The sequence below is a fragment of the Citrus clementina genome, unplaced genomic scaffold, assembly GCF_000493195.1.
Source record: "Citrus clementina cultivar Clemenules unplaced genomic scaffold, Citrus_clementina_v1.0 scaffold_9, whole genome shotgun sequence".
In the NCBI taxonomy this organism is placed as follows: Eukaryota; Viridiplantae; Streptophyta; class Magnoliopsida; order Sapindales; family Rutaceae; genus Citrus; species Citrus x clementina.
Window position 1 is genome coordinate 13,210,318 of NW_006261964.1, and position 12,482 is coordinate 13,222,799.

Sequence of the window (12,482 nt, forward strand, 5' to 3'; positions counted from 1 at the left end):
TACCGAGCCTAGAATTTTAGGCACGCGGGCCTCAAAAACATGATACGATTAAAGATGAGATAAAACACAGCACGCAAAAAAACACGTAATAAGCACGGTTCATTGGTAGGCTAGCACGCGGCCCATGGGCCATCAATAGCACGTGGGCCAAAATATATTTAAGTAAATTATTTTAATAAAAAGTAAATATAAAATGTTATGAAATTAAAGTAAAATATCTTGAAATTAAATGTTTTAATATATTTTTTAGCATATACTTTTAAAAATTAATTTAAATCATTAAATCTTAGTTTAAATAAATATTCTAATTTTTTTATATTTATAATTTATTAAATGAATAAGTAAATATCATGATTTTAATAAATAAAATTATAAATATCATAATTTTATTTATGATATTTATTAAATGAATAATATTATTTATGATATTTAATTTTATTTATGATATTTATTTAATTATTTATTTATGTTTATAATTTATGAAATGAATAAGTAAATAAGTAAATATAATGATTTTAATAAATAAATTTATAAATATCATAAATTTATAAATGATAAATAAAAAAATAAAAAATTTACAACATTAATAATAAAATATTTTTTATATGAAATATTTTTCATATTAATATTAAATCATAACTTAGTTAATATTTAATAGAGATATGTTTTATTTGTGAATGAAATATTTTTCATATTTATTATTATTATATTGGTAGGCTTAAAAAAATACGCTAAACACGTGGACTTGAATAAAACACGTTAGATACATAGACTCTTTTAAGCACATAAAAAAAAAAGTTAGTGTTTTGGACACGGCCCACAGTTACGCTGGGCTGAACTAAAAAAAAGGTGGGCACGGCATGTGCCGTGCCGGCCCACGAGTCCTTATGGGCCGACAGTTGATGGGCACAGCATAGCCCATTGGCCATAGTTACGGGTAATTGCATCTGCTGACGTCCACGTGTTATCCAGTGATGAAATCAGGGCTGTTCCTTTTACCTTTCGCTATTTAAACGAAAAAAGAAAAAGAAAACGTTTAACTGTCAGTGCTTGGCCGTCGCCGTTTTCTTGGCAGTCGTCGTTCATGTTTTAAGGTATAAATTATTCTTGTTGATTAAACTCCTTTTTCATAATTTTTTTTTTTGAAATTCGTATTCAAAATTCTGTGTAATGCTTCGACGCGGATTCATAGGCATTTGAGATTAATAGAACTAATTTCTGTAAATGATTTATCATTTACAAAATTAAGAGAAACGATTTTTCTTTTTTAATGGGGAGGGAGGGAATGTTAGGGTTTTCAGTAAAAATAACTTATGAATTTGTAAGCAGATACTTCAATTTGATGTGCATTGTCTGCATTGTAGTGAGAGGATGATTGCTCTTAAGTTGAAGCATTGATCAGTTGTGATTGACAATTTGAGGAAGGGTGTGTGGGAATTGAGGCCATTTTTGTTTTAATCCATAGAATGAAATTGTCTGTTGTCAAGTATAAATCGATGAATAGTTGGTAACACCTAGCTACTAAGTAAACTTTTGTTCTTTCAAAGTTAAGCAAAAGTACAGCAGTCCTAAACATACACAAGCTTGATAAGTTTCTTGTTAAGGTAGAAGCAATCACATGAATCTTGGCCTGCAAGATGAAGTAGAATGACCTTCTGTAAGTATCAGGTTAAGTAGGGATGCATATCTTGAATGTTGAGGATGACTGCTACCTTTAACAAGTGTTCAAGAATATATTTATCTATTCATTTGCACAACCTGGTGTTGCTGTATGTTTTTTAACAGTGATTTTAGTGGTCTATCAATATATAATGCTGCATTTCTTTTTAAAAAAATTTGGTTGATCTCGTTTGTCTCTATTCAGTTTAGCTCACGTGAACAGAAAAGCTTAAACCATCTGAAGGTTTTTTATCATTAACATTATATTTATTTTACATGTGTAATGATCAATATTTTTTACCTGATTCTTGTTCTTCAATTTGATCCGAGTTGGCAAATGATTGTTGGGTTTATTTTTCATTGATTTAGGGTATATTTTGTAAAAACCAGAATAACATTGTCTTTATTCATTCCTACGAGGCTATGACCAGTGCCGCTGCAACAAAATGTAGTAAAATGTTGCCAAGCTTGTTGAGAATGACCACTGATTACTTAATAGTTTAGTTTGAACCAGTGCAAAATAAAGTAGATGTTTGCTGCTACATCATAGATGCATGCAGTAATGTTTGTGGAAGCCAACAGGTTGCTAACAAGTGCATAATTTTAGTGAAGTCTTTCTTTTAATATGAACATCTTGTGATACTTATGATTTGAGATTCAGTTTCAATCCCTCCTTTTGCTATGACTTTTTAATTTTTTCTCGCATCTAATTGATCACCTTGTAGGCGAAGAAAATTTAGAGTGTAAGTAAGTAGTAATAATGGTTGTTATTTAGTTCAAAAGTATGATTGTTTGCATGCTGGAAGACTGAATGTTGAAGATAACCCCATAGGATTAAAAATGAGCTCATATGGATCCAAATCTACTTGTATTTTGAATTTTTTTCTCTGACATATTGCAAGTGAAATCACTGTTACATCCTTTATGTTTTACCCCGAAAGGACTACTAATACTGGTAGTGAAACTCGTTTACACACACACACACACACACAGAGAGAGAGAGAGAGAGCTTGTTCTCCACTGTTAATCAATTCAAATGTCAAGGGAGATCATTGGAAGATACCATATTTCCTTTTGGTGCATTTCTAAAAGAACTTTCTGTTGTTCTAGAACTAGGATAACTTCCTAGCAATGAACTTCTATTTGCTTCAATTCTCATATATTAGGCTTTTGACTAATCTAAAAGATAGTGAAATTTTGGGACTCATTTCATTTGGTTAAAGTGTAAGCAAATATCGATGATGTACTTTTTATTAATTACTTGCCTTTTAGAGGAAGGTCTAAAACTTTTAACTTATCGACTAGTAGGTAATAAATATCATGGAAGGTTTTTAATGAATTTTGAGACCTTAGTTGCATTATAGTTAAAGATTGATGTTAATGGGGTTTATTTTTTAAGTATAACACTTTTTTCAGATTTGATCTTTTTTATTCAGGATTTATGTCAAACTTGATAACCAACTCATTGATTTAACTGTAACAGGGAATTATGGCAAAGAAAAAAGGCAAGAAGATTAAAGACCAGGGATCATCAATAAATCAGTCGAAAAAGAAGATTGTAAAAGCATTGAAGATAGTTAAGAAAAAATTAAACATAAAAGCAAGTGCTGTGCCTTCTGATGGGCCCTCATCTGAGTCCAAACTTCTTCCTGATGTCACTCCAACCACTGTTATGACATCCTCTATTGTTGCTCGTGGCAATGAAGGTGCATCTAGAAGAAACCCAAAGACGGAAATTGCAGAACAAACTCCTGGGTTTATATTCATGTGCAATGGGAAAACAAAATCTGAGTGCTATAGATACCGTGTTTTCGGGTTACCGACAGGAAAATTAAAACTTGTAGAGAAAATCAAACCAGGTAGCACACTTTTTCTATTTGATTTTGACTTGAAGCTTCTTTATGGTGTATACATAGCAATGTCAGAAGGAGAGTTGGGTTTGGAGCCAACTGCATTCAGTGGGAGATTCCCTGCACAGGTAAACGATTTCATAAGCCACATGGGATAACATTCATGCTAAAGTGGGTGGAATGTTTGATGTAATGCAATGTGTGGTTATTTTGATAAAATTGAGTTTCCAATTGATTCCGTTACCTGGTGAAAATTTCTTCAGTTTGGCAATTAAATTGACCTGAATGAAATTGTCAACTTGGCATTTATCTAGTTAGAAACTGGATTGAGCTAAAATATCCATGGATGAGCTTTATTGAGTTTTCTTGCTTACTAATTAGAAAACAACGTTATAAAATACTTACTTCATGATTATGGGATATGGAGAAATTAGGATCCACTGTCTGCTTTTATGTTTGTGGGGGGGGGGGGGGGGGGGAATACAATTTTGTGTACTGCATTAATCTCTCTCTCTCTCTCTGTGGTGCTCTGGCTGGGTGGGGTTGTTTAGGTGAAATTTAGGATTTTTATGGAGTGTTTGCCTCTGCCTGAGAAAGTTTTTAGAGAAGCTATTAAGAACAACTACCAGGGTTCCAAATTCAGACAAGATTTGAGTGGTGAACAGGTGAGATTTCAATTCACAATCTTTTTCACTGTACTGATTTGTTATTTGAAATGTTGTTATTGGGCATAACTTAATTGCAACAGTTCCATATTTTTGGGAATTTGGTCTATATTTTGTATTGTAGGTGAAAAATTTAGTGGCTTTGTTCCGCCCCATTTGTGCATCTGCTTCTGCTGCAGCTGCTAACACTCTGCAAAATGTTGCTTCACCCCATACATCACGGGCCCTAGTTGTGCCGGAGAGGTTTCAGCCGCGGGCAAGGCTGACTTCACCACATGGTTCATATTTACCTGGGATACATCATGGTTGTGCCTTTCAAATCCCTCTTTATCAATCCGAGAAGACCATTATATACCCACCATATGATCAATACAAATCAGGAGCATGTGGTGGGCTTGTGCAGCCCCCTGCTCAGTTACAGCTTGTTGTTCAGCAGGCTGCTCATCCTCATCCCATGGATCCATACTATCTGACAGAAGGACATCAACCTTATGTGCCCGAGAATCCTGGACATCAACCTTATGTGCCCGAGAATCCTTCCACGCACATTCTAGGCCCATATGGAAGGTACATTCTATTTTCTTTTAAATTTTTGGCACCATTGCATTTTGCCCTAATATTCTCTCTTTAGGCTGTTGCACGCAGCTCTTAGGACATTAGTGGTTCAATGTCTGATCAAACTTCTAAACTATTTGATTGCCCCATAAATAAAAGCCTGGCAGTAGCCATGGTTCTGTAATTGTAATTAGGGGTGTTCAAGATCGAAACCAATTCAATCCAACCAATTGATCCAATCCAAAACAATCAATTTTTTGTCAGATTGAACCTCTGATTGGATTGGATTGCAATACCAATCCATCATGGAAAATCCAATGTTATTGGATTGGTTTATGGATCAATGTGGTCAAATCCAATATAAACCAATCCAACTGATTAATTTTTATTTTCTTTATTTATATTTTAAAAGAGCATGTCAATTTTATATTTGACTTGCTAAAAAAACTAAGATCTAATTTCCCTAAAAGAATAGAACCTAATTTTGTATCGTTATAAATATAAAACAAAAATATAGAGTACAAACTGTAAGCCACAAGTAGCATTTGCTTTTCTTATTCAAATTGCAATTGTTTTTCTTTTCAATCACATGATAATAAAATATATGAATCATGAAATATAAAAAGAGTTGATTTTTTTTTCCAATTGTTAGTAATTAGAACTCTAGAGAGCAATTGACGATTTCTGTTTATAAATTTTTGTTGTAATCGGATTGATCTGACTGATTGAATCAGATTAAATTGGATTTAGGTTTTTATTGGTTTGCATTCTATTGGATTTCAATCAGTAATTGGATTGGATTAGAGCCAAAATATAAAATCTAGCAAATGATGAATTGGACTTGGATTTGGCAAAATCCAATGAATTTGAACCATTGAACGCCCCTAATTGTAATTGATAATTTTTTCTAAGCTTGCAAGTTTCTTCACTATGTCAATAATTGAGTTAGTAGTGCCCATCGTCTATCATAAGTTGCTGCTACCATCAATCTCCATTCACTACTTTCAGATATATTATAAAGTTATGGTTTTTGGTTTGTTGTATCTACATGCCTTTGGCATGCAACAAAAGATTTTCTAGTTATTTGTACACAGATTTACCAACGAAGTTTATTGTCTTAGCAACTATAAAATATTGGATAAGATGGTAATAAAAAATAGATAAAAATTTGAAAGAGATCTTCCTTTTAATTTTAGAAAATTTTTACTGGTTAAAGCCAAGCTTTCAACACAGTATGAAACAGAAATTTCAAATGATCTCCAAAAAAAAAAAAAAGCCTGTTTTATATCATTTCAAATCTTTCCTGTTTTTGTCATTTAGTGACAACACCCTTTCTATGTTCTCTATAAAAGCAGACTTTTTTTCCTTCAAATCATTAGAAAGCTTGAAAAGTGTTTATAGTGTACATGAGAGTGTGCCTTTAGACGAGAAACATTTTCTAAAATTGAAAGTAAGTTTCCTTTTGGTAATTGTATGAATTTAACATTATCTTCTTATAATGGCTATGTTATTTCATAAATTATAGATAGTATTCTTCTATAGTTTAGTATTAAGAAAGCAGAACAAAATTTTTGAGGCTACACAATAATGTGATCAGCTTTGGTGTAGCATACTAGCATTTGTGGGATTGTTAGGAACTGCTTCCTGCTTTGTTAGATAAATTTGTTTCAAAGTGTCAATGCAAATGTCAGGTTCTTTTAGAAAAGTAGAGTTGTTATACTAGAATATTCCATAAATAATATTGATTCCAAAGTTTTGCTGTTTTATTTGAGAAATATGCCCAAAGGTGGGAATGTGTAAGTATCGGATTGGGTTTGATTGCACATCCTGTAATTTGAGCTTGTATATATATCAACTGTATTGGTTGGCTCAGGTTAGGTCAGTTGGCTGTACTTGTGGCTCTGTTATTTCCTTTCAATCTACAGAAATTTATGGATGACTTATGTTATCTCCTATGCTATGCTAGTGAGCTTGGAAGGAATCCCACCAAATATTTTGGCATTGAATTCTTACAGGTATAGGCAAAATATGGAGGTAGTCCATAGGGAGCTAGTTCCAGGATATGAAAGGGAGTATCGTACATTTCTATCAGCAGAGAATAAAGAAATTGATCAACATTCACAAAATGTGGTCAATTGCTATAGTCAAAACCAGCATCCAGCTCCAGCCTTGTCGCACACTCTTTTACAAACAAATGCACAAGGAGAACATTCACAAAATGTGGTTAGGTACTATAGTCGAAACCTGGCCCCAGCTTCAGCCTCATTGCATGCTCTTTTACATGCATATGCCCAAGGAGAAAATTCACAAAATACGGCTAATTACTATAGTCAAAACCTGCCCCCAGCTTCAGCCTCATCACATGATCATTTACAGATAAATGCACAAGGAGAACATTCACAAAATATGGCTAACTACTATAGTCAAAACCTGCCCCCAGCTCCAGCGTTATCACAAGCTCTTTTACAAACAAATGCACAAGGAGAACATTCACAAAATACAGTCAATTACTATAGTCAAAACCTGCCTCCTGCTTCAGCCTCATCGCATGATCTTTTACATACAAGCACACAAGGAGAAAATTCGCAAAATATGGTTAATTACTATAGTCCAAATGTGCCCCCAGCTTCTGCCTATCATGCACCATTACAAACCAATGCACAGGAGGGCTGCTATCTTTCTTACCAACCTCACTAGCCTGTAATGACCAATGAGGGTTTACAGTGTGCATACGCTGATCCTCTGCAAAGGCCTCTGTCTGGGAGCACTACTAGCTTGGTTCAGGTTGAGGCTAATTTGCCACACTCTTGGTAACAATTTTGCTGCAGCAGCTCCAACATATCGCTAAATGGGATGGGGCTGGGTGAGTTATTACTTACACTTCTGGTAAAAGTTAGTTTTTGTAAATGAGGTCATTGTCAAATTGGAAACCATTTATCTTGCGAATATCAAGTTTTCAACTAGAATCACAAATCTTTTGGTAAGCTCACATCCACCTATTTTATCAGTGCAAGCATTAGAAATAACCAAATTAGACACCATTGGAAGTTTGAAAATGAAGTGTGTGTGTGTGGGGGGGGGGGGGGGGAGGAGGAATACAAGTTCTTCCTTTTATTATTATTATTATTATTTTTGGGTGGAAATGCAAGAATTAAAGCTTTGATTTCAACATTATTTCTGAAGTCAACTCAATACTGGAGGTGATAGAAAGCCAATATAAATACTTAAATAGCATAAAAAAATACTTACAAATAAATAAACACCCAACTAGATACATGCAACTTGAACTTGTCATACTGTTTCTTATTTTATGTCTTGTTCTTGAATTTCTTGTGTTTGTTTTTTACTTTTGACTTTTTTTTTTTCAAATTTAAATTATTTTTTAGTGCCTTTTTCATTTAGAAATTTATTGCTACCATATCTAAGTGAAATATATCTTCACATATTTATTCATATTACGTGATTACTTTGATTTTGACTGTGTTTCCATTCAATATTGTGAAGATTTTGATGCTGAAGTGAAATCAACTTGTACAACGACAATAAAGATTTAAATGTGATTTGAGTTCAAATTCTTGCTCGTATACGCGAGACATCCTATACTTGTTCTAAATTTAAAAATAAAAATAAAAGTTATATTCTTTTACGCAGTCACCCCCGTTGAGGTTGTTTTCGGCCTAAATATCTGCGATGCCCTTTTTAGTAATATACCAGATGTGAGACTTTGATTATAAATCTAGCTTGTTTCATAGCAATAAATTTTTAACAAAAATTTTCTTCCAAATATTATGAGGATTATCAAAGATTTTCTTCTAAATATAGCATTGAAATAGTTTTGGGTTCTGATATCTGAACTGTATGTGACGACGCATTGAAAATTGATATAAAAGAATCTTTGACAAAAGTCACGGTATATAATAATAAATTCCCAAAAACAATAGGGTTATCCGTATTGTGAGGCAAGCATGTGGGATAGGGAAGAGTCAACACAAACACAAGTTGAGGGCGTTGGTTCAAACCTCCATTTCTCTAAATTTTATAATAGAATGAGCTTTCAATCAGGATCTTAGACTATGGTAAAGTTGAGATAATTTAAAAAATAAAAAAAATATAAATTTTAATATATTATAAAAATAAAATATATTATATTAAAGTTCTCATTTTTTTATCTTTTAATTCATTATTTATTTTAATATGATCAGAAATTTTTTATTTAAAAATTATTTCATGTATACATATCTCCTTACATCTATGTCGTGAGAGTAAATTTTTGAACTAATAATAGATCAGCAATCCCTGAAGCATACAAATGTCTTTATCCATGGCAGAATCACGTAACAATTTGAAAATAAAGCACATAAAGAATTAAGGGCACATGAGGACGAGACATATAATTGTGTGAGAACATGCGTTATGTAATAGCACATGCACGTACAGACAACTAAATAATTATATAAAATACCTATTTTTAGTCCTTCAAATTCTCATCACAAAATATTCAAAATTCAATTCAAATCTCTGTTTTTTTTTTTTAATTTTTTTTTTTATAGTCAGTCAGTCGTGTGTCTGACTTTAATTTAATGATGAGATCGATGTAAATAGATATGCTCCGAAAAAATTCAAAGCCACCCTATATTTTTTTTTAATAAATATAATACGGTACACTACGATGGACACAACATCAACAAAATGAAACATGGTTTAAAACAATTTTTTTTTTTTAATGCGAACTGGTAAATTTAAATTTTTATATATGATTATGCATATACCTTTTCTTTCACTCTCAATATATTCCCCCCACAAAAATCATATTTATTATCAGTAGCCCCAAGTATTTTACCACAATGTTCTAAATTATACCATTTGTTGGTTTCGTGCGTGCTATCCCCTCCAAAATCCAACTAGTGTGTGTGAGTGAGATTCGGATTCTCTTATTCACTTGCACACTTGTACATCAATTTCTTAAACAATTCGCCAATGAAGATCGAAGCAATTTATACTACGTATGGCAAGTAGAATTGGATTGGACTGAGTATTAGGATCAAACTAGATTAGATTGTATTAGATTAGGTTGGATTATAAATAATCTTATTTATGTTTAGCACAATATTGGATTAGATCATGTTAAATTAAATTTAAATGAAGTTAATTTAATATTTAAATTTAAAAATTAACTATTTATAGATATTTAAATATTCAATTAGTTATTAGGTAGTCATTAATTTTAAAAAATAAAACTATTCAAATAATAAATTAATTAATAATTTTTAAGTAAATCATGGATAACAAAAAATAAATTACTTAATTAATAACAATAAATAAATAAATAATTTTTAAGTTCTAAATAAAAATACTGTAATAAATTATAGAAATTTCATAAATGGACAAACATTTTTCCTCTCATTTTCTAAAAATTGGGATTATTAATCCCATGAATTTTGGATTAAAATTAAAATTTAGTCCATTAGTCCAATCAAGTAAGCATGCCAACCACGGGATCACTACTTTTTTTTTCCCTAAAAATTTGTTGAATTCTTCACTTAATCCCAACATAGCTTTAGTGTTAAAGAAATATTACGAAGTTTACATTTGTGAAAAATGTGTATGTTTAATTTGCAATACTAATTTTTTATGTATGTTATATTCAAATGCAAATATCTACAGGATTTTTAAAGGATAATATTATCTTTTAGCCAAAAAAAAAAACCTTTTTTTTCTAAAAAAGCAAATCATCCTAAAAATTAAGATAAATTTACACGCAGATTTTTTTTCTTTTTTGTTTGGTCTATGTTTTGCAACTACATGTGCATGAAATCCTTCTACTGATCAAATCCATTGTTGCTACTGCAAAATCTATATTAAAATCTGCAGCTTCTTGTCTTCATATATATGTTCCGGGGACCATATATATATATTGGCCGCTATAAAAGAACTAGAATTCTCTTTTATTTAAACTTCTATTACTTAAATAAATATAATAAAGTCAATATGAAGTATTTGAAAACTAAACATTAATGCTGGTTGTTGGTGACTTTCAAAACCAAGATTAATTAATTCTCATAGGACCAATTGGTTTGATGCCGTATTAGTTAACTTGACCCAGAGCCAAACTATACAATAAATTTTAGGTGGAAGTGCAATAGAATTCATAGGGGCTCATATTGTTTTATATATAAGAATAAATTTTATTTTATTTTTCTCAAGTATGTCCTTATCTCAATCTCTATAATTGGGATTAAAACTCTTTGTAAATTGTAATTGAGTCACTCTTGCACAAGGGCCTTACTATGCAATACTAGAAGGGTAATTTATTGTTTAATTGGAACTGGACACTTATTTTATTAAATATATGTATTTTTTAAGAGCGTGATTCTTAATGTTGTATTACTTTTTGTATATTTTTTTACTCTTATATATGTTTGTAGAAATGTTTCATAAATAGATTTGTTAGTAAATAATTTGCATTTTTATGTAATTTTTTTTTATCTCTTGCCATTGTTGACTTGAATGTTAATTAATGTACTCTTCTGAATAGAAAATTACAAATGTTGATCATTTAGCAACAATAAAAGTTATAAAGCATTTATATACTATTTCACTGAAAAGAAAAGATTTTGTTTTTGTTTTTTGCGGTTTTTTTTTTTTTTTGTTTTTTGTGTTTTGGTTTGAATTGGAAAAGAAATTTGGTTGATCGCAAAACAATAGACCTTAAAATCTTAAGTTGGGGAGTTTTAGAGTCACTTAATTAACCAAGTCGATGCCAGCAAAAAGGGCTACTTTCCATAATCAGAATTAAGGTGATGCATTACGGAAGTTGAGGGTGCGCAGTGAGATTTGTCAAAATTGATGGGTGTAGGCGAAAATTAAACCCAACAAAATCAACTGTTTAGAACTATAATATCAATAAGCCAAGAGAAATGAAATAAAATAAAAGATTACAAAGCAAAGATTAATCTGTGAAACAAGAGAAATTTATGTATTTATCTATTTATAATTGGGTGTGACTATTGTACTTCAGGGATATCATACCCCACAGTATGGATACCGACAAATAATTAGATTTTATTGATTTATTGATCATTTAACGATGTCTAAAATGTAAAATATGTACTAATAAAATATTACAGTTAGACCCTTATTATTGATACCCATTCATTATTGATACCTATTCCTTTCATCTAATGGTCAAATTAAAACCTTAAATTCTCTATACGGTGAATCACTAAATTTAACAACTTAAACTTTTGTTTTGTCCTAATTGCTTTAGAAAAAAAAAAAACAATCATATTATTTGAAACATTTTGAAAAGGATACAGCATTTTTCAAATTAATATACCAGTCAAGAAAAGGATGCCGCTAGATAGACAAAATAATTTTTTTTTATCTTTTTATAATACCTTCTTTTATTGACATAGAAGATCTTTCAATAGACTCTAAACAAGAATATTTTATATGGTGGGACAAAATTTGAGGCAATTATCATTTATGGTACATACAACAAACTTATTGGCCAAGTGCATGTGGTGAAGATCTATTCCTCTATTTTGTTTAACCAAAAATAAATAAATAAATTCGAATTCGTCTTGCACTAATTTCAACTAAAATATAATGATAAAGATTAGCGTTTCATGCTTTTAATATGTATTTTGAGAGCACATATTAAAAACACTGTTTATGTTGACAATGACACATACAAAAATGCTAATACCAAAAACAAGTGTCATTAGAGCACGTATACACGTCATATTTTTCA

At 31.1% G+C, this 12,482-nt stretch overlaps 1 protein-coding gene across 2 annotated transcripts; it reads left to right on the forward strand.

The window, feature by feature from the left end:
* Positions 1-1,028: 1,028 nt before the first annotated feature.
* On the forward strand, positions 1,029-7,760 carry LOC18032816. 2 transcript variants are annotated; one of them, XM_024189895.1, is made up of 6 exons: positions 1,029-1,094; positions 3,143-3,637; positions 4,061-4,174; positions 4,299-4,741; positions 6,745-6,923; positions 7,203-7,760. In XM_024189895.1, the coding sequence occupies exons 2-6, from the start codon at positions 3,149-3,151 to the stop codon at positions 7,424-7,426; spliced, it is 1,449 nt and encodes a 482-aa protein (XP_024045663.1). In that variant the 5' UTR covers positions 1,029-1,094; positions 3,143-3,148; the 3' UTR covers positions 7,427-7,760. The 2 variants fall into 2 exon arrangements, with proteins under 2 accessions (XP_024045663.1, XP_024045660.1); XM_024189892.1 differs by having other exon boundaries at positions 6,745-7,760.
* The last annotated feature ends 4,722 nt before the right edge of the window (positions 7,761-12,482 follow it).